Genomic DNA, 26605 nt, shown 5'->3' with positions numbered 1-26605 from the left:
CTTCTCTTTAAAGAAGCTTTTCTACCACCAGAGGAAAATGACGAGTTCAAACAGAGACAATACAATGCCATTCTTTTGCTTCAAACATGTAGGTGGCTTTCCATGTATCTCGGTGTTTGGGTGGAAACACTCTTTGTGGGAATGTTAAACAGTGGGAGACAGAGGATGGCACATTTGGCAGGGATGAACAATCCCTCTTCTAGTTTTTCACTTGGTAGTTCCGTACTCAAGTTCTGGATGCAGGGAGGAAAAGAGAGGAACTGGGAAGGCAAGAAGAGTAGCAGAGTGTGAAGTGTCTAGAAATCAGAATGGAGAATCTTGCAGGATGAGGTCTTCCAGAAATTCTTTGTCTGGACATAAATGATGAAACATCCTGGCAAGCATCTGGTGAAGCCCTTAGGCTGCACAGGGAAGCTGCGGCATCTGCAGTGCTGGGGTTTGCTAAGCACATGCTAGAAGAAGAGCCATCAGGGTTAGTTTAGGTAGAATCGATCCCTTTGGGAAAAGGGAATGAGTCAGTGAGCAATCAACATCTCCAACTCTGTTTGCTACGATTCTCTGGTTGCTGAGAACCTTATGGGCAAGAAGAAACAGGAGTCTTGTTTAATACTCATGCATGAATGGAGTTATGCTTTTCTTGCAGGCAAGCAAGTCTATGCACATGCTTGGTACAGAAAACAGCTCCCACCTACCTCCATTAGAGGCTGAAGCCTTTGCTTGTTTGCAGAAGGTGGAATCTTAAAGGGTTGGGTGTGTGAAATGGCCATGAGGCAGTTGTTAGGGGGAAGTGGGCACTCACAGGACAACCAAAAATAAAGGACAATCAGATTTCATCAATGACATCAAAACCAACATAAAAGTATGCAAAAGACTTAAATTAACTGTCTCAAAAGCAATGGCACAGCAGTGTTAGAAGAGCATCTATCATTTGCTGTGCTCTTGAATAATCTCTCAGTCTGGTTTGTAACTATCCGTAATGGAAGAGTCCGGCAGATTCCACCAGGATTTGATAACCAGTGTGGGTCTTCTCTAACTGATTCCAGAAGCTTCTTCTTTCCAAAATCCCTCTTTGATTTTGGACAGACCTTCTCCAGGCTCAGCCAACAAACTGTTGAAAACACAGTCCCATGATTTCATACTGATAAATAGGAAAGGAGTTGCTATTAAATACGGACATTCATTAGCTTTTCAGACCATCTAGGAAAATGAAGACAACACTCTAGATGTGTGAGCTGGGGATGTGTATGCAGGAGGGTCTCTTTTTTTCTCTGCCCTAGATCATATCAAATCCACTAAAGCCACTACAGCATATCTACTGAAGTCTGTTCTGGAGCTGGCTCCATTTGGGTGGAAGATCACTGAATTTGGATAATGAGAAGATGGTGGCATTATCTTCTGGTCAGGAAAAGAACAGATGGTGACAGTAAAACAAAGTGTGTTTGTTCCACCTTTGTCTATTAAATGCCAGATACTTTTAAATAAACAAAGCTCAAGTACTGTGTCCATCTTTGTGTTTTCTGGCTATTTTATAGAAGATGGTGGCAATCAGATAGAGAGGCTCATTTAAAGTGGGAAAAAAAGGCTTCAAATTCATTAGCTACTTTGAGATTTGAGTCTTCTCTGTTAGTTTCTGAAGAGCTCTCCTACACCTCAGGAAAGTCCTCTTCACCTCTTTGCTGGAACACCTCACAAGGGAAGAGAAGACAGGAGAGAGAGGGAGGTGGGAAACAACATTGACTTGATGATTACATGGCATCTTCTTCATCTCTCAAGCAGATCAGCCTGAAGTTCACGGATGGAAGACCAGGTTATGCAGTTATGATGTCCCCATGGTTTTCAGCTAACACCAGGCTGTTCCAGGAGTCCTGTTTGGAGCTGGTTTGTGGAGACTGGCTGATTGCTGACTGGTAAGCCTGTGGGGAAAGCTTCAGAGCTGTAATCGCAGGGTGAATAGATGCCCCATGTCCAGCCATGGCAGAGACTGAGAATGCCTATGGAAAGAGGAAAATCCTGTGAACAATGCTTCAAACCATAGAGGACTATAAGAATCCTTTTATGGGGCGCTGGTGCTATTGTAATAATGTGTCAGAGGATTTGCTGTAGAGCTGCAGATTGCAGCCTGTACATGATATTTTGAACAGGCTACATCCTAGTTCCCATCTTTGTCCCACTTCCAGCATCTCCCCCCTCTACCTGAGAAATTGGGCTGGGGTGCCCATAATGAGATGAGAGCCCAGGTTCTGTTTTTATGGGGCGCATTTCTTCCGTGGTTGTGGTGCTGCTGCTGCTGCTGGTGGAGCTGGTGGTCGGGGTAAGACTCTCGCTGCTGGATGGACCTGTGAGAAAGCAGATGGTAAAGCAGGCTCTTCCCAAAGACCTTTCGTACAGAGCTGTACCCACCCATGAAGAAGTGAGTTTGGGTAAAAAATAGCATGAAAATAGTGGGAAGGGCTTTGTTGCTGCTGAAGGGCATTCAGCCATCCCCCACTGTTAAAGAATCATCCCGTTTTGTGGTGGGGTGTCTGACTCACAGGACATGATGATCAGAAACACAAGCACCCACATGTATACACATACAATAAACTCCTCCAGGTAACACTTACCTGCTGATGTCTTTGTTTTGTTAAGGTTCTTCGGCTTGCGCTTCCTCGTCTGAATGCCTTCTTTTCTCATTGCTAAAGGCCTTGGAACCTATGGACCCAAATATAAAAGCACATTAGTTTCTATATAAGGTGTATAAGGTATATAATGTATAAGGTGTATAACGGTTCTGTCCATAAGGTTGTCTGAATGTCTCCAGCTCCACCTTGTAAGCTCCATGAAAACTATCTGATTTTATTGAAAGCAACAAGATGGAGCCCAAATTCACTGGTCAGCACTGGTATGTCAAGGCTACAAGATGTGCATCCAAATGAGCACAGGTTTTCACACATAGGTATTGAGTATTTTAAGGCCAGAAGAGAGACAACAGCTTGCCTGATTTACTTTCCTGTTTAAGCAGAAGTCTTTCTGGCTAATCCCTGATATCTGGAAACGTACCAAGCCTGTGTAGGGAGACCTGCCTTAAGGAATGATCTTACTGCAGTAGTAATCCTCATAGTTAGATACATGCTGAGATTTCTAGGGAGAATTATTGGGTTGGGTAAGGCTTCCCCTCATCCACCTTGTCTTCCAGCTTTGACCTATCTCTCATAAATGCTTTCATCCACTGTGAAGTAGTGGACATAATTGAGAGCATGGATGTGTATAAAAGCCCTGGGAATAGCAGGCAGAAGCAGAGCTGGGATTTGCTACTGTAGCCAGGGTGGTGAAGGCCTCCATCTCTGCCATGGGGGTGGATTGCCACTGACTGATGGAAGAAGGGCTGGAGATTTGCATCTTGAAGTTCTGCTATACCTTGGGCTCCAATGAGACTCTGTAGATATGACACAGATGCATAATGCCCCCACTAACAGGAAGAGATGATCTGGGCATCCATGCGAGAGAAACTGTCTATCAGTCCCATGAGAAGTCTACAACCAAGTCTTAGCTGGGATCTGACACCCAGTGTGGAGGGGCTCAGCTTTTCCTTGCACTTTTGACTCAGATTTTTCACTAAAGTGCCTGAATTTAGGTAGCAAGAACCTGCTCCTAGTTTTATTGAGGTTTAAGATTTTGATGCATAGGGTGGCTAATTAGTATGTGAGAAATGCCCTACATTCATCACCCATTGCCAATATAAACATGATGCAATGTTGAGGGGGGACTAAAAGCCCACAGCGACAGCAGGACCAACAGCTCCCAGAGACCACGAAGCTGTGCAATGGACCCAGTCCCTTGGTGCTATTGATACCCTGGCTGTAGAGAGCAGAAACCACTGGAGGTGTTACCCCGTGGAGCTTCATGTAGAGTCCGCAGGCGTTACACACAGGCTCTCCCTCGGCGTTTCTGCGCCACAGCGTGGTTGTCGTCGTGTGGCAGTTGGCACAGGAGAGGCCAACACGGCGGGAAGCTGACTGCAGGGAAATGCAGAGGAGAAAACACATCAGCACCTTGCTGCTACCACCAGCAGCAGCTCAGATCCCAGTGAGTGGGAGGCTTCCCTCTCCTTGCCTCTCTTTTCTCTGTCTCTGTGAATAACACAACTACCTTTTCCTTCCCCTCTTGCCTTTCAGCTTCTGCTCCACTGCCTTTCCACTGCCCGCCAGTGCTGCACAGACATCTCCTGGGACATCTCAGATGGTGCCTGAGACATCACCTGAACAGAGCCCCAGATTTCCAGCAGGTCTAATAGCAGCTTAGAGACCCACTGCATGTGCACACCCCTACACTGAGGTGTCTGAATCTAAGACCCTCCTGCCCTTTCAGGCTTCTAAGCCTTTCTCGGAATCACCTCCAAGCATCATGGCATATCCCAAGAAGATGTTATCAATGCCGTGAATGTTACATACTCCTTACTGGCTTCGTGTGATGTTGCATTTGTGGCTTGAGGGGGAAATAAGAAAGAGTGCTTCCAATAGCATCATCTTCCTAAAGAAGGATAATTAATAGGAATCCCCACTAATGAAGCAGTACAAAGAAATGGGCTTTCTAAAGTTCCCTTTCTGGGTGAACTCGTTTAGCTACGCTCAAAAGGCCACAGGAGAAAGGCAATGGACTTGAAATCACATAAAACATAAGATTTGAGCTTGGAAGCAGAGTGGGAGGTGGAAGAAGGAAAAGCCATATGCTCTGTGCCTGCCTGAGACCTCCCAGCACCCTTCAAAGCTCAGGTCTTAAGAGGCTGAGGATAACGTCTGAATGGGCAGGGGTCAAATTTGCTTTGCTTGCTTATAAAGGCTCCCTAAAAAGGAACCTACAGGGAAGAAATCTGGTGGTCTTGGACATCTAATCAGCTCTGCAGACCTGAACAGCACAGCTGATAATGGGGTGAAAGCCTGGGAGATGAGGACCTGGCTGAGGAGCTGCCAGAGATTTCCTCTATGATCTTTGCCACAGCCTTCTCTCTGTGCCTTCTTTGTCATTATGACAGGATTGGTTAATCTACAGCTCTGAGATAATAACAATTGAAATTCAAGTGCTTCTTAAGACATTGAAAGCTGGAAATCCCCTTGGTGAGGAGAAACCAAACACTTCTTTAGTTGTAACTTCACCATGTATTTGCTTTAATCATTGTCCTTTGTAAATGGACCAAGAGCTTAAAATAGAGCTTGCAGCAAAGACAAAGATCTCCCCTTGCAGAGCTCTCTGGCATATCTCAGTCACCAAAAGAAAAAGGGTTTACACAACGACAGATTAAACCAAATCACTGACTATATTTATTTAGGTAGACCAGCTGGCGTTAATTTAACCACAGCCCTACATTGCATTCCTAGGCAAGTCCTGCTTTTCCTCGTGGAATTTCTCTTCTAGAAGAAAAAGCAGGAATTTGGCCATGTTTGTAAGGTTTCCCAATTGCCAGCTGCCCAGACAAGTGACAAAAGTGTGTGGATAGATCTGCGCAGCTCATCCGTTTCTATTTCTTATGGGTATTTCCAGGCCTTACCCCAAGGCTGTCTTACGCATGGCTGCTTACGGTAAAGGACCAAGCCTGGTACCCAGCGAGGCATCCCAGATGTGCCCGAGGGTTACAGGTAGGCCAGTAAATGAGTGAGGGCAAGGTCCTGGGTGCTAGGGTGCAGGCACTGGTTGTCAGCGCCGTGTTTAGGAAGAGCCATCACAAGAGGGCGCTGGGTGGCTGTGGCTGGTGGCAGCGCTCAAGCTGCCGGTGTCATTTCTGACACTTGTGGGGGACGGTTTGAGCACAGACAGGTCTGAGCCATGCAGAGGGCAGCGCAGGCTGGGGATGGAGCCCCATGGAAGACAAGGAGTGGACAAACATGGTCCTCAGGATAGCTTGGTGGCTCCCTTCCGCCTGAAGTCGTAGAATCACAGCCTGGTTTGGGTTGGAAGGGATGCTAAAGCTCATCCAGTTCCAACCCCCTGCCACGGGCAGAGACATCTTCCACTAGACCAGGTTGTTCCAAGCCCCATCCAACCTGGCCTGGCGCACCGCTAGGGATGGGGTCATTTTGCCTCACCCTTGCACACAGCCTTGCCCCACATGCATTTGTGTGATCTTGACTTACCAGCCTCCTCTGAGGTTTGAACAAGGGCCGGTTGATGCCATTCATCTTGTGGTAGAGCCCGCAGGCATTGCAGAGGTAGTGTCCTGTGCCATCTCTCCTCCAGAGCGGAGTGGACATGGCCCCACAGTTGACACATTCTCGCCCCTCTGAATAGTCATCAAAAAATTCTGCTGCCATGATGGGAGAGAAGGGAGAAGGGTTGGTTATGAGGCCATACATTTAATTTCTTGTCTGGTTCTCAGTTTAGCCTAGAGTGACATTTCAAGAAGTCACAAATATTCGGCTTTTATCAGTTGCAAGAAACAGCTCTTCCTTTCTTAAGGAAGCCCCCCCCGGGATTACTGGGCAGAGGAAACCCTTTTCCTGCTTTGCAGTGTTGGCTGCAGGACTTCTGTGGCAGCAGGGATGTGCTGGGACACAGATACAAGGAGACAGAAATAGAAACCTCCCCTTCTGCTCTGACGTTATCCAATTTTCAAGATTGGACATAGCCAGGGCAAACAGATTGAGCAGGCGAACAGCCGTGTTTGCAATCAAGACAGATTTCCCGTGGCCAGGACAAACACAGACCTGGGCCCACAGAGGAGAACTGCCCAGAATCAGACAGATGCCCAAGCATCTCTCAACAGGGCTTAAGCAGGTGTGGGCAGAAAAAGCTATGCCACATTCTCTGTTCCTCACCCAGCCCTCAGCAGAGGTGAATAGCTGCAGAGAGCTCAGGGGAAGAGATGTTCATGGGTCTTTGCATAAGAACATCTCCTGAACTAGAGGAGCCCACATGTACAACCCCAGCTCAGGCTGTCAGCTAACAGACATCATCACTGGGCATTTGTGTATCAGAGACAGCTTTTGATGCAAATCTCCACTGTGCTTGATGTCAATCTCCAGGGTGCATTGACCCACAACGTTCCTGGTTCATCCTCCACCAGGGGCTGTGTCTGAAGCTGTGATATGAGGATGAGGACCACTGCCCTGGGCTGGGCCAGACCAGTCCCTCTTGCTATGGTAGTCCTTATCATCTGCAGGGCAGTGAAGAGATCGACACAAGGCACCTGGACTGTACCATCAATTGGTCAACTCACCCTTGAATGCAGTACCCTCAAAAAGCCAAGAACTTTGGCTAATGAAATACAAGCATCATCTGTTGGCCTTGCTGAGATGTAGATATATCTGTATCAAAATGGCATGGCCCTTGAAAATGCGTGTTACTGATGGTCCCACCTGAAGACTATCAGGTACTGAGTTCAGCTTGGGGATGTATTTCTTGTGCTGCAAAACCATTCCTTCCTGCGCATGGGCATGTTCTGATGTGGCAACCAAAACCAGAACACGAGACAGTAAAATAATTGGGGAGAAGAAGAAATTGACAAATGGCAGCAAAGGGCTCCGTTACTCAGCATAGGCTGGGAATAAACTAAACTCCTGAAAAAATTCCCAAGAAACCACAGCACACAGGAAACGTTTGGAGGACAGCAAGAGCTTTGTATCAGGACTTTCAGCCAGTGTAAAATTAGCTTTTAAAATGTTATTAGACATCTTGCTATATTTTGTGCTTGTCTACCTGCTTCTTACATGATCGTCTCAACTTCCTGATGGAAGAAAATTGTTCCCTAAAGAGCAAACCAACCAAATTTGGCCTCCTGCCGATCCGTGTCCCAATCCCATGTGGATTCGCTGATATCTACCAAGGGTAATGTTCAAACGTCAGCATTATTTTCTCCTTTCTCCAGACTATTTTTGGATCTGCAGGAAACTACGTAACCATGAACCAGCCAAAGGATTAAAAAATTACTAAAGTGGTGCCAGTAAACTGAGACACAGAGAAAAAGGTTCATGTGAGCCTATTTCTGCCTAGAAAACCAGGCTAAAAATGACAAGAGATAGGCCCATGGGGTAATGCTAGAAAACAGTAATGAGTGTGCCCATGGAGCAGAAAAGGAGGAATCCAGTATCTTCTCAACAGCTTGGGAAAATCTCATTACCTTTGAGCAGTTCTGGTGGGTTAGGAGAGATGGGAATCCCTCCAGGTGACATTGTACACATGGATTCAGTGATACTGGTAATCATAATGCCTCACTTTCCCCTTCAAAATCATGATTGAATCACAGCCAAAATCTAGATCAAATAAACTTCCTTTGAAAAGAGAAGGGATTGGAACAGCTGGTCAGGCAAGAACTCATTTCCTTGAAAAATCTCAAGGAAAACATTTCACTTTTTTTTTTTTTCATCTTAGAGGTTGTTGAGGTATTTTTATTATAATTTTCCAAAGAAAAAGCCAAATTATTTTCACAATAATTTTTGTTCTGTGAGAAAATCCCTTCTTCGAAAATAATTCAGTACAAAGTTGTTGGCATAATCCAGGGAGAATTCAGACAGCAAAAGTGGTCCAAAGGTAACAGCTAAAACTCTTGACTGACGTGTGTTGGGTTTGTGACTAATTACAAAATATCATCTTTCCTGGAGATTTTTGCACCAAAAAACCCAAATCTGAAAGTTTTTAATCAAAGAAAAAGGAGGAGATTCCTAACAGTCACATGTTAAGAGTTGGACTGGCTCTTGAATAAGAAGGTCCCTCAAAACGGGTGTGATACAAAGAGATATCAAATATGAGTATACTTCTGGGTTTAGAAAAAAACAGAGTATGTGGAATTGAAACCAGGCAAAGTGTATGTCTCTTATTTTCTGACAATAACCAAATTTGCTACTGAACAGTAAGTGTTATTTCCCAAGAGTTTGTGTGACATCCAGATCCACGTTATTTTTACTGTCAGTTTGTATTCAGACAGCCACACCACCAGTACAAAGCAGTCTTGAGGCTTGCTTTCCTTTTTAATCTGTATTTTTTGAGCTATATTCATCACTACTGGTTTGGTGGTTTGGTTTGGTTTGTTTCAATTTACATGGGCTTTGGACTGAGGCTTCTCTCTTAAGGGACTTTCATTGGATTAAGTTTTCACAAGTCCTCTTCTGCTTCCATAGTAAAAGCATTTGTGTGATGTTCCCCTCTCAGCTCTAGACAAAGGCAATCTTTGTGAACATTAATAAACGGGAATCACTAGTGCTCGAGGTGCGAAGGAACAGACTTTGTTCCCAGGGCGCTCTGAGGCTCCACGCAATGGGTGGCTCTCCCTAATTGCAGCCTTCATGGGGCAATATCAGTGGGTGCGTCCCTGCGTGCACCACTCAGTGCTGAGTCAGAAGATGACGTCTGCACAGTGCAACCTCATTAAAACCGTTCATCAGAGCAGGGGGAGCTCCTTGACCACAAAAGATCTCACCTCCATCACAAGAGATCTTCATCACAAGAGAAATAACCCTCTCCTGCTTCAGAGTAGGCTTGATGATGGCAAAGGGTGTGTCTTGGACACTAATGGTTGCCGGCTTAGAGAGGATGGTGTAGGCTTAGTGCATGGCCCTTAGTGAATGAAAGGCATTTGAGCCCCCGGTGAAAACTGGAAGGCAAGGGACTGGATTTCTTTTTAATAGAGGTACTATAATTTCACAGCATCACTAAACTCAGGGATGAAGTTGCCAAGGGGAGCTGGGTTGACCTTGCTGACACATCCCAGCTGCTCTGGAAAACCTGAGGATTACAAAATCTCATTACAACATAATGAGAAAGCATCACCTGCAGAGTTGCAGCCATGCAGTTTGACGTAGGTGGATGTCCCAAGACCTAGGAAACCCAAACGATCCCAGGGCTCAGAGCCCAAAGGAACCATGATCCATCGTTGGGCTGAGCTATATTTGGCATGGAGGTCACTGGGCTTCAAGTGCACTAATTGTTTAATTTGCCATTGTTATTACTAATGGGGATTAAGAAGGCAAAAAGCAGTGAAGTGTTTTCTTGGCTTCCGTCTCGGGGCTGGAGCTCTAAATCCTGGCATTATGAGATCCCCTGACACTTATTCCTTGTACTTAGCAGCCGGGAAAGGAAACGTTTATTCAGGCAGCAAATTGCTCGAGCGGCTCCCGGAGGGCCCTGAACAATGCGGGGGGAAGGAAAGGCTCCCCCAGTCACACTCAGGGCAATAGCTTCCGTTTTGTGGCATAGGAGCCGCTGCCTGATAATGGAGATTTATGGGTCTGTCCGGTGACCTCTGTAACAGCCTTTCTGCTGGAAAGATTTACTCCTTCTCTCAAAGCCAGGTATGGCCAGTGCTGGGACAGGGCTGGGGAATGGGCAGCGTTTGCTGGATACACTGAGAAGGACACAGTCCCATTACTGGAGTAGCCTCATGTATGCTGAATGGCCTCATCTTCCTCACTGAACACACAGCTCCTATAAGTGCCTTTGCCTAGTCCTTATCTTGGATAGTATCAGTCTTGGGACAGTCCTTTTTATGGGTTGGGTCACTCTCATTGACTAACGCTAGTGGGCTTCTACCTAAATCTTCTTAAGACCCTACCTTTAGTCTACAAAGGAGCTTCTCACATGAGAGCAGATCATGAAATCTTGCTGAATTATCCAGCTGGTGGAGAGGATGGATTGGGTCCTGTCCCTATCCTGGTCTTCAGATTACTGTGTAAAAGGAGATCTTTTTCCCCTCACATCTACTGTTTATGAGAACTGCAAGGTCCGCAGGGCAGGAAATGTCACTTGTGTGTTGCACAACAGCCTCCTAATCTTGGGTGAGGCCTTAAGCATGCTAATCTCAGAAATACTTTCTACAATGCAACATTCAGTACCCATGGAGCCAGGCCTAAGTGGGGCGCTGGGGTCGGTAGGGAAAAAGCATTCTTGGGTATGGCCCTCCATGGCTCTTAGTCATTGGGAGTGGTGCTTCATATCCCCCGCCATGCCCACAGAGATCGACTGGTATGGACAATGCAGGGCTCAGTAAGAAAGCAGATCTGAACACTGCCAGGCAGCCCACATCTCTACAGACACATGTCCAGCATGGCTAGGACATGACAAGCATCTCTGACCAAAGACATGGCCCACCCAAAGTCTGAATGCTTTTGCCTTCCCAACCTTGAGAATCACATACCAGATGGGGGTCAGAGGGAGGTTGCTCAGGGCTTGAGTCTGAAGAGCTAAAGAGTGGCTTGAACAGTCATCCCTGAGCCTTTCCATCATCTCTGCTAACCCCAGCTCTGCCAGGCTGACTGTGTCCAGACCTTCTGGGTTTGTTTGGGCTTTTCTTTAACAACCCTCAGCCTCTCAGCCTTGGAGAGATCAACTTGAACACATAAAACCTGATGGATCAGCACCTAAAAGAATAATAATATCAAAAGCACCTCCAACAGAGAGATTTTGGAACCTTCAGTTCAGAACCAGCAACCAGTTTATAAGTTCCCGTTCCCAAACCAGACTCTAGAAGAGGACAAAGAGCCTTCCCTACACTGGTTTGGGTCAGACCCTGCTGCATGAGATACAAAAGTCTGGATGAAGAGAAATGGAAAGAGACTTCCATTAATACAGCACTGGAGTTTTGTTTACAGCTGGAGGGATATTTGATATCAACATTTCCCCCTGCAGAAGCGTCTTCTCAACCCAACGAAGCAACTCAGCAAAAGAGAAGCTGTCCTTCAAACACAGCCAGGCACTTACAGGCTCTAAACAGACCCTGAGAGCAGTTTTCCCCACAGAGAAGCAGTTTCCTAAAACAATTTGTTATGATAAGAGGTGAGAGCCACAGTCCTGTGTATACACAAATCCCAAATGGACTCTCTGGGGAACTCGCAGCTGAGGCAAAGGACATTGGCCCCTCGGACACATGGACACCCTAGGATCCCACCCAAGACACCTTCTGCTCCAAGGGGCAGCCATGACAGCATGGCAGGGGGAAAGAGGATTTGTCATTCCCAGCTGCCTAGGATGGTTTGTCCCAGATCCCACAATTGTTTCCATTAAAAAGTGACAGTGTGAAAATCCTTCCTAAAGTTCAAGCCTTTAGGGATCCTTTTAATAAATCATAGAATCATAGAATGGTTAGGATTGGAAATGACCTTAAGATCATCTACTTCCAACCCCTAGTGGAGCTGCAAGTCACATTTTCTATTTCTTTTGAATGGGTTGAGATGCCCCCATGGATTGCGGGACTCCAGAACCTGAAGTTTCAAGGGGAAAACCCCACCAGATCACAGCAGTTAAAAGTGCTGGTTGGTCCAGTACCATTGCAGAGCAGGGCTGAACTAGAAAGGAAGACAGCAGCAAAAACCAAGGAGAGACAAAAATACAAGGGGCAAGGAGCGACTGCAAATACATAAATAAAAGAGCCCAGATTTATGCATGGGAGAGATCTGTAGCCAAAAGGAAAGCTGTCAACGGGTCTTTCCTTTTTTGACGGGGACATCGTCAGCTTGACACAAAGACTTGGATCAGCAAGCCCATGTGCCTTATCTCGCCCTTCAGCTAATGGAGCTGAGGATATTTCTGTAAAAACAGGTTCTGCCTACTGGCTTTTTTTCCCCTCCCTCTTCTATGCCTGTTTCCCCTCTGATGGAATTTAGGGGAAATTTGTCAGGGCCCTACTATTTTAGAGCCTAATGGGACCCAGCCATGGGGAGAGAAAGGCAGCGCCTGTTTGAGAAGTGCCCATCACCGCGTTGGTTACTGGTGGGAATGTAGCTTTTTATTCTCCTCTGACCTGGATTAGCAGACATCACTGTGTGATAGCTGATCTACAGAAAATGGAGAAGTGGGTAAATTCCCTGTGCTTGCCAGAAACACAGTTTTAAGCAAAATGCATCATTGTGCTGCTTCACAGAAATGGCTTGGTGCTGTCTCAGAATGTTTGGAGGTGTATCTGACACCTTTAGGGTGGAGAAAATGGTTAGTTACTCAGTTGGCTGCCTAGATCAGTTTTCCCCCTGCAAACCTAAAGACCCTACTCAGTGCTTGGGAAACATTAAGCCTACAATGTGGCTGAGCCAATGCTGCTTTCAAAAAGGTGAAGAAATCTGTTTTTTCCTTGCTTCGTGAGACACTGTTCCTGTGCAACCTTTCCCAGGCCAAATGTTTCGCATCAAGGCAAAGAGAACACTGTGTCCCTCCCCTGCAAAGCTCCCTCCTCTGCCTGTGGCAAGCCAAGGTCTATGGCACACACCACTGCCAACAGCCAAGAATACTCCTTTCCTTCGTGGATATGTTTTCCCCAGTTTGAAGGACAGTGGAGGTAGAAGCAGCCAAGGGACCAGCTGAGATCATATGCAAGAAGGACACAACAAACACAAAGGTTTGTCATATTTTGGGACTGGCTTTTAGTTCCGTCTTGGCTCTGCAGTAGGCTCCCCTTGAGCAAGGCTTTTCATCTCCTCATGACGCTGTTCTTCACCCATGAGAGGGATCAAAGGCCCTTCCCTGCCTCACTGGAGAGAGGCAACAGGACAGCTGTCAAAGGCCATGGTCATAGACATGGACACAAAGCCCATCTTGGCTGTCTCCACATCTATGGATGTGGATGGAAACAGCCTGGATTCCTCTAAAGCAGATTCAAACAAATTGCCTGTTTTGGGAAGGGGCAAGATTTGGTCCTGGGGGACCTGTCTAACCTAGTTGCTTGGAAAAGCACAGACAGCTTTCCAGCACAGCAGAACCACCAGACCCCAAGGCATCAAACCCAGTGGTCGTACCAGAGCTGAGTGGAGAGACTGTGGACCCCCACACTGAAGTACCATATCCCATATCCAAATGGCACGTAATCTGCTACACAGGAGACAGCATGCAAACTGCCCCAAGAATGGAGGGTGTTTTTGGTCGGAGCACTTGCTGGCCACCCCTTTGATAGCAACCTGGTGTCCAACAGCAGCTTCTGCTGACTGTCTGGTTGTGTGTGAGTGAGCTCCAAGGTCTGCTTTCTTTTGCTGGGATGCATGCCTGATCCCACCCACCACAGTGACCTCCCCTTTCTTAGTCCTACTTGCAGTTCTTTCTTACACTTGTAAATATCTGAGGCTCTTCTGATAAAGAGAAGACTCCTCTGCTTATCGACTGTCCAAATACTGTTTAACAAATCTTAGATTAGGATGGAGAGCCCAGGGAATGGGCAGGATGGGGCCATCCACAGCCTGGGGTCTGCTTGGCAGGAAGCACCTGATAATGGTCTTTCTCTCTTTTGACTAAAGAAAAACAGCTACAGCATTATCCTCCTTGAATATGGTCCATCTCTAAATGGATGTGTCCTACCAGAAGATCTTCTTTGATGACTGCAGGGGAAAGGATGATGGGGGAAAAAATGTAGAGCAAAGCTTGGGATTTGCAATGCTATGATCCCAGCTGGGCAGCTGTGCTAAGATTGAAGAACATGGTCTGTTGAGTTCCAATGGCTAGCATCTGGCACTAGTTCGTCATCAAGTATGGCACAGCCTTCACGTGCTCTTGGTTCACTTGGGCTCCTACAGAGCAGCTGAAGAGCTGAAAGTCCTTAAACTACAGGAATCCAGTGGTGTTTGGTCATACATCCTGGTGCAGAATCTGTCTGATGGTGACCATCTCTCTGTCTGTAGAGGTGATTACCAGCACCCAGGTGGACCAAAGCCAGGGCCAGCTCTGAGCCCAGGGAAATTGATGCTGTTTGGGTTCATTGCAAGTACATCAGTTAGCCAGATATATGCAGACAACAGAGCCATACCTTTCTCAATAGTGGGAGAAGGCACAGAGGGATGAAGCACAAACCACAGGCTGGGAATTAGGAGGTCTTTTCATTTGGAGGTGGGGGAATTTCCATCCCTGGGCATTTCCAAGCTCTATCCAGGTAAAGCCACAGTTGACCTCAGCCCCTGCTACCAGTTGTCCTGCTTTAAGCAGGAGGCTGGACTAGAGATCTGCCCTACATTTCTGCAGCCCTGCAACTCCAGAAACTTAAAGGTTTGTGTTGTTTTTTTCAGAGCAGAAGGAAAGACATATATCCAATTGGCAAAATTCTGCTTGTAGGAATACAATTGATTGAATTATGTTATCATCTACCTGTGTACTATACATGTGTATGTATACACATATGCACACATATATGCACTTATATATGCATACATATAAATGTATACATTTGTATATATACACATATACCATGTCCTTAAGAATGCAAGCTAGGAGTCATCTCTAATCAATTCTGTTTGGTTTTGCTGTTAGAATTATTGTTCTATGGCTATACAGAGCATAGCTCTATACAGTTTTGTGTCTGTGTATATACGTATGCTCACAAATATAAGATGCACAGACACATACATATTAAAATATCTCACTTTATGTGTCTAAATCATATATATAGCATGTGTAGGAATATAGGAAATATGCAGGCTATATACTGCTCCACATGTCTAAGCCCTCTCTGAGCATGACAACACTGACCAAGATTGACGATCACATGCATATCCAAACCCCTGCCCCAGTTTTCTTTAGCTCACTATTTAGACACAGGCTCTGGCTCCAGTCAGGAGGTGTTACACTGATAAATCCCACTCAGAGGAGTTACACCAAAATAAGTTAGGACAGATCCTGGCCTCCCTGTGGGACGCTAGCCAGGGACAAACAAAAAGGTGTTTACTACAGTTCATCACGTTATAGGGGACAGTCAGTTTGTCTAACCCCTGGCCCTTCTCTTTTCCTCTTCTATTAGTTATTCTGAACGTTAAGTCAACTTGGCCCCTGAGGGGGGTGGGAGGATGGAATGATTGTCCTGGCTGCCGATAAAGCATCTGCAAAGGTCAGTTCGCACAGAAACTGCAGTCCAGGCCAATAAAATGGCAGGTACCGAACTTATCAGGGCAACATATAACTTGCAGTTTTTCTAACTCAATTGATTGGACTTTTTATCTAAAATAACAGGCATTATAAGATAGGGGAAAGTTGAGATAAGAAAGAAAATTGAGTAGGTCTTGAATCAAGATCAGCTTGGGGACAGGTTCAAACTCCCACACCTGCCCCAGAGGAATCAATGAAAGTTGCTTGGCGTCGTCCCCTCGTTTTGAAATGCTGGTGAAGTTGAGTGAACTTTGAGACCGTGGCGTTTATTCTGTGATTATAATTAACCTGCTCACCCGTTGTTATTGATTTTGTGTGAAGGGAGGTGACAGAGTCTGACTGGGATGTTGGTTTAGGAATAGAAATGGCTGGGGAGGGCAGGCAGTGGGGCAGGCAGCGGGGCAGGCAGCTCGCCCTGCTGGAGTGAGAACCTTCCTTGGCTGTGGGAAAAGGGAAGGGGGTTAGAAAGGGATTTTACACTCCTGCATGTGGTCCTGCTTGTGCTGGGAATTGGAAAAAACATCAAGGACTGCTCTTCACATCTGGAGGGTCAGGGTAAATCATAGCATCGGTGATTTGCTCCATTAAAGCAATGAAGGACTGAAGGTGGGAAGGGAAGCCCCTGGAGAACAGCCTCAGTTGTCCCCAGGATCCAAGGCATCCTCCCAGCCCAGGGGAGCCTGAAGAGGAGTCATTCTCCCAAGCCAGCTGCCCCTCTCATGCTCCACATCACCAAGGCATGTCCCAACTCAGCATCCTTCCCAGCAGCCATTCCCTGGAGCAGCCAGCCCCTGGGGCCAGCACTCCCTTCCCAAAATAATCTCAGCCATCTGGGGCCAAACATGTCATTTGGAGGAGTCCTGATGTCTGGGGCTCACTGTTTCACTGACTTTTTTACAGCTCCACTGCTGCAAGCCCCGAATATTGAATAATGATGGATCCCTGGATGGCAGACCCACGATTCTGGCTTGAAAACTCATAGGAGTTTAACTAATAAGAATTAGGTTATGGTTTTGGTCTCTTCTAGAGTTTCAGAATGAAGGAATCAGGGTTTCCCAGTTTTCTCTTGTCCAGAAAAGCTACTCCTTTCCTTTCCTGCAAAAGCAGAGCCTGACATATGATAACACGACTCCGGAAGCTGGAGCTGGAAGGAAAAACGAGGTGCACCAAAGCAGAAGGGCTGGCAACAGCCAGAGGCGGCAGGCAGCTGAGAAGCAGACAAGAGGGAGATGTCTCCTCAACTGTTTGGGGATATTTGCAGAGCCAAAGGAGACAGCCCACTCCCCTGGCCCTTGGGGCCAGAGGGCAGCCTGGAACTTGCTTAAATATTACAGACTCAGCCAGAGAGCACTGTGCAAGCAGGAGGTGTGGAGGGAAAAAGGCAAGAATTGGCAAAATCTGGTCTCCTTCTACCCCCCTGCTTCATCTCTGCCCTCAACCTCTTCTGCTGGATTCAGGTTTTAACCTTTCAGGGCAGCCTGACTGTAACAGGCACCTAGTCCTAGCCCAACACCCTTTAAATACACTATGCTGCAGCAGGAAGCATCGGCCAGAGGAAAACGGGTGAGCTTTGGGAAGAAGAGCAAGAGCAGGCAGTGGTGTCCCACCACGGGACCTCTCCTGAAATGCTCTCCCAGCAGACACTGACCTAATTCCCAGGGATTAGGAGGAAACATTTCCAGGGAGGAATTCTGTTATCCCAGATTCAGAAGCGTCCAGTACCAGTCCCTGGTGGAGACGGGAGATCAGCCCCGCTGCATCCCTCATCCGGCTGCCCTCACCCCACCTCTGATGCAAAATTTAGTTTTCCCTGACTTTTCATGAATTATTTTTTCCTCTTTCACAAACAAGATGAATTTCCAAGTCTCTCCCAAAGCTGGCATGAGTGGTTTGAGCCCCACTTGTTGCGATAAGGGGCTCACCAGCTTTACGTGATGCTAGAAATAATTAAAACAAACCCACAAATCCCTGCATGCTGCAACATATAAACCAAGTAGCCACTTTCCAGAAAGGAAAAAGAAAGGTCCTGCTGGCTTTTAAGGCTTCACCTCCCCATAAAAACCTATAGATCCCCATATAATTTTCAGGAGGCTGCATTTCTGCCCTAGGAAAGCTTCTTGCATGGGCCTGATCCTACACCAGCTCCATTTGCTTTAAAATAGTAATGGTTTCAGCTCTGAGCAAGTGAGGTGATTTTCTGAGAGGTTGTTTGGGTCTTTTTTCTTCATAGTCCATACTGAATTGGGTTGGGGGGGGGGAGGGAGCTGATTCCTGCATGCTGCGTCCTTCAAGCCTTGCCGGGGTGAAAGAGGGATTTGGCTTAGAAAGACGGAGGAAGCAGCAGAAAGATGTTGGAAGGACCCAACTTTGCTTCCCCCAGTCAAAGGGTGCATCCTACATTTATGTGTCCACCTAATTAAGAAAAAAAAATAAAAATGTTTGTGCCAACAAATAATTGATAAAGAAAATCATTACCGGGCACTTCTTGGAAAAGAAGAAATCATTTTTGCTTCCAGTTGACACTGCCCCAGACTTGGTTTTAATATCCGGCCCTTGCCAAAGCCTAAGATCTGAAACATTTCAGCGCTGATGGCAGGGTCAGATCTATGTCCAGCTTTGAGAAATCTCTGCCCAGATATTCTTTCTTAGCAGACCCAGCACCCGCCCACCTGTGCTTTTTTGGGGGTGAGAAAATCCAGCTCCAGCTTGTCGTGTTGAAGAAGAAATCACAGCCGAGTGCCCTGAGTGTTCCAAAGAGCGCAACAGCACGGGGAATGCTGCGAGCTCTGCGGCAAGTGACCTTCTGAAAAGCTGCAAGGGACAAAATAAACCCAACACGTTTCTGCAGTACGAGACCTTACAATGGCATCGCTCATTGTGGCAGAGCTGTAGGGGCTTCCAAAAGAACTTTTGCTAGCACTTGCACCAGCCACTGCAAAGCCAACGATGATCGAATTATTTTCAAGAGCTGTCACACATGTGTAAGCACCCGTGTATAAAGACCTCACTGCTCAGGCATGGCAGATAATTGGGTTTAATTTGTCATTACGGATGTATTTACAGCTTGGACCGGTCACCGTGACCGATGATATGGGGAAGACTTGTAAGGGCCAGAGAGATGTTAGTATTTTGCCATAATGCTGGATATTATCATAAGCAGCTGTGAGGTTTTTGTCCCACAAAGGGGACCCGCAAGGGTTTTTTCTCCATGAAAAAGCCCTCAATACAACCTTATAATGAAATTTCCTCGTATAATTTGGGTTAATTTTGGAGGTAAGAGCGTGTTCTCACATATTTCCCTGGTTAACTTAAGCAGCACTTCACACTCGCGCACCAAAGGCATATTTACACCTTCCCGCCAGACAGCAGCATGAATTCAGGATCCAACTACAACGTGAATATTTGGCATTTCCAACCTCCTTTTTGTCAGTCCTACAAGCGTAATTACACATCCCCCTCCCAAAGCAAGCTGGACTTCTAATAAACCAACCTCACCATTAGGACTGAGGGGTTTCAGAAGCATAATTGTGTTATTTGCAGATCACACATCCCTGTAAGACATGACCGGTGCAGCTTCCCAGCATAGGCAAAACTGACTGATTTAAGCGCGCGGTCTGAGCTCTCGACACAGACCCCCACCTGGTTTCGCAGGCAGTGGTGAGTCCCAAATGGAAGGCAGACACTTTGTTAAGTCTTTTTATTGTAGGGTTGAAAAAGCCTTGGAAAACCCGAGGTGTTCCGCTGCATCACTGCACCTTCCTCTGCCCCCCAGGAGCAGGGGCACATCCCCACATATCCCATTTTCAGTGAAGAAACTTTAGGGAGAGAAGGCCACAGCGGGCTGGCATGTGAATTTGGGAACAAAACCTCTGAAAGATGATATATTCTGTTTCCACCCTTTTCTCTTTCATGTGCAAAGCTCTGTGGAGCTTGAGGAGCAAAAATTTCAGCCCATGAGAATCAAGGTCTCTGCAGGTTTGAGGACTACACCATCACATTGTTTTAAGTTGAATTTTCCCTGAAACAGCATTTTTCTACCCTTACTGAATCAGCCCCTGCACACACCCTCCTCCAGCCGACCTTCAGGCACAAACACTTGCTCATCTTGCTGTGCCGCTGCTTTTTTCACCTGGTTTGGGATTTTATTTGCTGGTTGATGCTTCATTGGAGGGGGTTTCTTTCAGGGCATCCTTAGTTTTTTAATGGTTTGTCTATTCAAAATACCTGCTTTTGGGATAACTGATTCTGGGGAGCCCCTCTCTGCCTGCCGAGCCAAGGTTTCTCTGCAATCAGACTAGCACCAAACAGAAGGATCAGGCCCAATTTCCATTTGGAAACACTGCCTGGTAAACACTCATGTCCAAGGATTTTGCCTCTTTCCCCCCAAACTGGTGGAAATAAATATGTAGAGAGTAAAATATAGGCTCTTAAACAAAAATGCTGTTATTGTTGCAAGGATAAAGGCACATACATGAGTGCATGTGTGGAAGAGAAAAATAGTTCTGGCTTAATAAGTCTTAGATTCAGTGCCATTATCTGCTGCCTTAAGTTTTACTGCTTTACAAAAATCCATGAGCATTTATAATGCATTACGTACTACACCATGGCTGTTGTATGCAACATATGCCCTTGTATGCGGTAATAATGTTCCATTTTCAATTAAGGAATTGCATTATTAATCAGGGTAATCTGGTGCCCGTAGTGGTGATATTTTTATTACTGTTGTTGCTTTATTTGCAATTTAAAATACCCTGTTTGTGGATTTGGGTGGTAATAATGAGTTGCATGTTTGAGCTTGATCTTGCTCAGAGATTAGAAACCTTACTTCTGTGGGTTTCACCCCAAATCCCAGACTGACTGGTGACAATTAAATTATGCGGGAGAGCAGAAGGTGGCTTGAAACCTGCAGGGGGGGGAAGACAAAGCCCTGGGCCCACCTTCCCCGCCGGCGGAGCCGAGGTGAGAATTGCAACCGCTTGCAAAACTGGGGACGTAGGGTCCCATGTGAAATGCAGAAATGTCCTGCGGCCCCATCCCTCATCCTACAGCCCCATCGCTTCATCCTACAGCCCCATCGCTCCATCCTACAGCCCCATCGCTCCATCCTACAGCCCCATCGCTCCATCCTACAGCCCTATCCCTCATCCTACAGCCCCATCCCTACATCTTATGGCCCCAGCCCTCCACTCTCTGACCCTGTCCCTTGTCCTACGGCCCTATCCCTCAAGAGGGCAGGGATAACAGGGATTGGGCTCCCCCAGTTGCCCACTGCCCCATAGGAATCAGTCACCTTGTCCTTCGGTGTGTGGGGAAGGTGAGGGGCTCCTTGTAGGGCAGAGGGTTGTAACAAATGCCGTTGAATTACTGGAAACGCTGGCCCTGGGGATGCTACAAGGCAAATCTCTTAGCATCCCTATGGGAAAGCGTGAGATCTGGTTCACAATCTCTCCCCCACCAGCAGCAGAGAAGGCATTTTCGAACCGAATGTCTGCTCCAGGCTTTGATCTTCCCAGATGCTGCTGCTGCGTTCAAATGGTTCCTCTTTGAGGAACCCTGACTTCGACTTAGTCAAAGCAAAACGCTAAGCACCCGTTACAAATGCCCTCAGCCCCTAGCCCCGATTTACTTCCAACCACCCCAACCTCCTCGATGCGACAGCAAAAGAAAAACCCAATGCTTTTTAGCCAAAAGCAAAGTTACAGGAGGCAGAGATGGCAAACCAGGATCTGCCCTCCATCATCAGCCTGGAAACAACCCGGAGACAGCAAGCAGCAGCGGGCTGGATGCGCTCGGGCTCCTGTGCCGCCCTCGATCCCTGCTCCCTCTGCCTGGGGAAGGGGAAAGGAGCAAACTGCTCCTCCATGCTAATTCTGGGACAGATTTCAAGAGGTTTAGGGGGCTGGCAGGGAAGACTCTTCAAAGGGCACTTTGCAGCGGGTGCTTTTCATGCCTCATTAAGTCGGGAATTTGCTGCAACCCCATCCAAGGCAATGCCTGGAGCAAGTTCACGGCCTCGGCTGCAGGGTCTGATCCTGCCCTTCAGGGTAATGAAATCATTCGCCAAACTTACTCTGAAAAGCCCAAATCTGGCATTTTGAACTCACACCGGGGAAAGCTTTTCAAACAGGGCCATGTTTTTCTGCACCCATCCTTCCCGGTGCTCTATACCACGGAGCTGTATTGGTACCTTTTAACCCAGGCCAAAATCCCTCTTATTAGGGAAAAAGAAGATTTTTCTTTCTTTTAGTATAATTTAATTTGAATACATTTCACTGAACTTCTTTTCCTGGTGCATTGCTTTACAGTGAGGAAAAAATGCCATGCCCAATTGCACAAACTGCCTATCGGTGTCTGCGTATTCAGCTACATCTGCATAGACCTGATCTTCGTTATTAAAAAATGAGAATAATTAAAACCCTAATGATCCCGGGGTGCTCGGCAATTTGCACTATCCAAAGGTAGTGGTTCTCCAGGAAGCTAAATCACTGGAAGAAAATGCACTGCAGGAACCACTTGATTTAATATAAGGAAGGATTGTATTTCCAACTTGAGATTCCTCATAGTGCAAAGAATAAAAATACCTTTAGTCTTAAGGAAAGGCAAAGAAAGGAATCAGCTGCACTGTTCTGGGCACTGCTCCGACGCTGAGCCAGGCTCGGATGTGTTATTAAACTGGGTCTGCAATGGGTGCAGTACACAGCAGTGTTTCCCCCCCCACTGCATCTTTCCATGCCTTTGGTTTTTCAGCCCATAAAGGCTTTTTGCCCTCCCTCATGGGGAAAAAAATCCCTTTCTCCTGGCTCAGAAACCACCAGCCAGTTTTTACATGCCTCAAGACCCCCTCCTCAATACCTGCAGCCTGGGTAAAGCATCGTCCCGGTGTGAGAAAGGGACCCAGCTGGAAGCAGCCCGGCATCGGACACATCCCGACTCGGGAAGAACAGGGAAAGGGGCAGGGAAAGGGGCAACTACTTGCTGGGGGAGCTGCCTTCCAAAAAGTCTATTCTGATCCTGAATTTAAAACTCGTCGGCTTTCAGGCAGTTTATTTTTAATATTTACCAAAACTTAATATTTACCAAAATTTAATATTTACCAAAACCAAAACACTTTTTACTTAAAACCCAAGTGCTTTTTCCTTAGTCAAAGAGACATAATTACACGCAAGCTAATAAATCCCCCAGTTTCTGACGCGGAGGACAGAGGCGATGCCGTGAATCGGGACCTGACAATGGAAAAGGGTCCCACTCCTTCCTCCTTCATTAGCAACCACTAACATTTTCTGTCCTGGCTCAGCACATCCCATCTTTCCAATACTATTTGAAAGCCCAGATAAAAAGCACTTTTTGCCACCAAAATGCAGGCTGCGAGACCTGCAAGGCAGACTGTTGGTTTAAAATCCCCAAATGACTGCGCTCAGTCTCTGGCACTTTAAAAGCCAATGGGTATTTTTGCAACTGCAATATTCCTTTGCATTGTTTTAAAGTTATTTTTATTACTAAGAGCTCTTTTGAGACCACTCCAGAAAGCCGACATTTTTTTTTCCCAAGGAAGCGATGGCGCAGTAGTCAAATGCAAACACGCTATGTCCTTGTTAACACTCAATTAGTATTTGATTATTTGATTCATCCTGACTTTTTTCCCCTATACTTTCTACCTTCTTGTCGCTTCCGAAAATTGATTGGACAAAACTTTATCCTTAAGGATAATCTCTTCCCCATTTTAAGCAATTTCATAATGCCCAAAGGAAAGCAAAAGGCATTGGTGAGGCCAAGCCTCCACCGATGCCCAACTTTCCTTTCCTTAAGTCTTAAAATAATACTAAAGATAAAGGAAATCTTGCCCAACACGATGGAAAAATTGCCCTCCAAAATTCAGGTTAAGGAATGCAATCTCAGAATATATCTGCACACAGATTTGAGTCGTTTTCTTTGTTAATCCCAACCCCAAAGCCGACAGAAATACCTTCATGGAGAGAAAACGGGAGAGAAAGAAGGGCTTATGAAACAGCAATGCAAAGTTGTGCCTGCATTTCTCTCCCTCTTTCTCCCTCTTCCTCTCTACGGAATATGAAAACAGTATTTTAAGCCATTTGGGCCAATTTCTGGTTGTAGACACAGGGGTGCTTCATGAAATTGAAGGCTCCAAGATTGGGATCGGCACAAGAGATCAGGACTGAGATATTCTGGGGGGCAAGGAGACACCGAAACACAGGGCTGGGCTGTCCAGATGTGCCTGTGAATCCCTCAGGAAGTGTACTAATTAAAGTGGATGCATTTATCTTTCTCTATCATTTCTCCCCTCTCAACACCAAATTTCCCCTCTTTCCCTTTTTCTACCCTAACTGGCCTTAAATAAAAGAAGACGTAACACAGAGCAGCTCGAAGGAAAGATCTGGGATTCATGGGCCACACTTCAATTTTACCATTTTCCGTGCAGATTTCCCCCATTTTACACCTCAGACAAGCTCAGGAAGGGGCTGCTTATGCACATCGGGGTCCTGCACACCAGGATCATCCCCATCGCAGACCCTAAATCTCCTCGGAGGCGTTTGTGGAGCGGGAGGCCCTGATGCAGGAGCTCGGCACATCATTTCTTGCCGTTCCAGGCCTATCCTGAATTATGCCTTTTTTTTTTTTCTTTTTTTCTTTTTTGAAACTGAGGTTTTGGGGAATATTTTGAAATGCTGGTTTTGCAGAGAACGTGCATGCAGGGTGCGGGGAGGGGAGCACTTTGGGCACCCCGTGTTTTGCAGCCAAATCCAACAGCCACATCCCAAATAAGCTGAATTTTTTCCTCTTCACCCTACCCGTGAGTGCATAAATATCTGTGGAGGCAGCGAGGTGAAACCTTCCCTCCCCTGTTCCAACCCGGTCTGTGCTCACCTATGTTGGCATGCCGGGCGGCTGCGGGCGTCCCTCGGCTCTGCAGGTTGTGCAGCATGGGGCTGTCGAAGGGCGAAGAAGTCCAGGTCGTGGCCATTTCTGGGCTCATATAAGACGGGTAGGGGCTGGAATAGGAGCTGCCGAAACCCCTGCTGTACTGCTCCCTCCCGTTAGCAGAAAGGTTCAAGGAGGTGCCATAAGCCGCCGCGGCTTCCCGGGAAGAGGTGGCAGGGATAGGGGTGCTGGTGGAGAAGGAGAACCGAGGTGACACGGGAGGGTGAGAAGATCCCGGGTTGTAAGCGGCGCTTTCAGCTCCGGGTTGAGTCCAGATGGAGTGGCTGGAGACGGGGCTGCCTTGCTGGGAAGAGCCGCTGCTCTGGAGGTACGGCAGGCTGGGGATCATGGAGGTGACCCTCGTGGTGGGCACATAGACGGGGGACGCTGCGGCCGCGCTGTGCATGAAGCCACCTGCCCCCTCGTACGCCGGAGGGCCGGGGTTAGCTGCCATGGCTAAACTCTGGTACATCTCGTGATGGACCTCCCCAAACCCCGGCCGGGTCTCCGGCCACAATCCAGAGCGGTGGGGAGCGGGTGGAAACCCCTCGGCTCCACTTTCCCCTGCGGTGAGCCGGCGCTGTCTCCCGTGGGTGCAGCCTTCCAGCCAAAACCAAAACACCACCAGCGATGCAATTTTCCTCCAACCCCCCCCCCCCAGCACCCTTTTCCCCACACCTCCCACTTTCCCCACCTTCAGCAGGTCCGGCCGCCGCTCCGAGACCCCAGGCAAGGAGCCCAGGTCCCTCCGGCGGAGAGATTTAGCCCCCGTCTGGATTTAGCTTCTCCCGCCGGGCTCCATCCATCACCTTCCCCCCCCCCCCCCCCCCCCCCACGATGGGGCTGGGCTGCTTAAAACCCCGGGTCAGTCTCCTCCCCCCCACCTCCCGCCCCGTCCAGCAGCACCTTGGGGAGCCCGGGGGAGCCGCAGCCGGGGGATGCGGGAGGAGACGGCGGCCGGGACCCCCCCACCCCCGCCTCGGGGAGGAGGGATCGGGAGGTTAGAGCAGTTCTTCTGGGGGGGGTTGGAAAGGGGAGGTGGAAGGGGGGGTGCGCAGCCGGGAAGGTGAGAGACAGCGATGCTCTCTGCTAGGGCCTGGAGCAAAAACCTTTGTCCCGCAGGTACGATCGGTGCTTTAAGTTGTTAATGGCCCCCGAGGCCCGTGTTTGATGTGGGGCTGGCGGAGGGGGGGCGACACGGAGGCTGCGGGAGAGGGGGGTAAATTAGGCAGATGGTGGGGAGGAAGAGAAGGAGGAAGGCTGGCTCGACCCTGTCACCCCCCGCCTGCCCCACGCGTGGCCGGCCATGCATGGAAGAGGGGTGCTTAAAAGAAGGGGGGTGCATTAACCCCTGCACCCCCATCCATGCTGCTCGTTTGCAGGTGATGGCATGTGGAGAGCAGACCCCTAGGAGCAAAACTACTCCCTCCTGAGTGTTTTTACTCCCTTTTTTCCTGCGTGGGGAGCTGGGAGAAGCTGGAAGCGCAGCGGGATGACCCACGGGATGCTGTGGCTTGGGATGGGGAAGCATTTCCCAGAGCCACAGGGCAGGGTGGGTGTGATGGATGCTTTTCCCCATGACGGTTTGATTTTGATAAGGGCTCCTTTGGGGGGGGGGGGGGGGGCTGGGGTGGAGGGGCATGGCTTAGGCCGAGGGGTGCTGTCAGGGCCTTGTATGGGGCTTGCAGTGGCAAGACCCCAAAAAGCGTTGTGGAGGGGTGTTAGGGGAAATCCCCTTCCCAAGGAGGGCCTGGGAACGGGGTGAAACCTTCTAAGATGCTGTTTTCCCTGCAGATCATGGAGGGATCCTAGAAACCCACATCACACCCAGAGAAGGGCTGGATGGGGGCAATTATGGACAGCGAAACAACTCTTG

General features: G+C 47.7%; 2 protein-coding genes across 3 annotated transcripts in view; both read right to left on the bottom strand.

Annotated features, from left to right (window-relative positions):
* The window catches only part of FDFT1 (farnesyl-diphosphate farnesyltransferase 1), a 133826-nt gene that overhangs the window by 22361 nt on the left and 84860 nt on the right, over positions 1–26605 (bottom strand). The window lies entirely within an intron of this gene.
* On the bottom strand, positions 50–25537 carry GATA4 (GATA binding protein 4). Of its 2 annotated transcripts, XM_057427757.1 has the most exons (7): positions 25424–25537; positions 24676–24917; positions 6108–6274; positions 3870–3995; positions 2604–2691; positions 2194–2336; positions 50–1991 (listed from the first exon to the last, which is right to left on the bottom strand). In XM_057427757.1, the coding sequence occupies exons 2-7, from the start codon at positions 24782–24784 to the stop codon at positions 1809–1811; spliced, it is 816 nt and encodes a 271-aa protein (XP_057283740.1). In that variant the 5' UTR covers positions 24785–24917; positions 25424–25537; the 3' UTR covers positions 50–1808. The 2 variants fall into 2 exon arrangements, with proteins under 2 accessions (XP_057283740.1, XP_057283739.1); XM_057427756.1 differs by lacking the exon at positions 25424–25537 and having other exon boundaries at positions 24676–25403.

This window comes from Pezoporus wallicus, unplaced genomic scaffold (assembly GCF_028554395.1).
Source record: "Pezoporus wallicus isolate ANWC-B61680 ecotype Strahan unplaced genomic scaffold, APGP_CSIRO_Pwel_v1 contig_6464, whole genome shotgun sequence".
In the NCBI taxonomy this organism is placed as follows: domain Eukaryota; kingdom Metazoa; phylum Chordata; class Aves; order Psittaciformes; family Psittacidae; genus Pezoporus; species Pezoporus wallicus.
The sequence above is the reverse complement of the archived record's forward strand: the minus strand, read 5'-3'. Positions and strand labels throughout refer to the sequence as shown.

Coding starts and splice junctions, on each gene's coding strand:
- GATA4 (XM_057427756.1), bottom strand. CDS start 25,201: ATGTACCAGAGTTTAGCCATGGCAGCTAACCCCGGCCCTCCGGCGTAC. Junction 6,275..24,675: donor CGCCCGGCATGCCAACATAG/GTGAGCACAGAC, acceptor TCATGGCAGCAG/AATTTTTTGATGACTATTCA. Junction 2,692..3,869: donor TCTACATGAAGCTCCACGGG/GTAACACCTCCA, acceptor TTGGGTCCATAG/GTTCCAAGGCCTTTAGCAAT.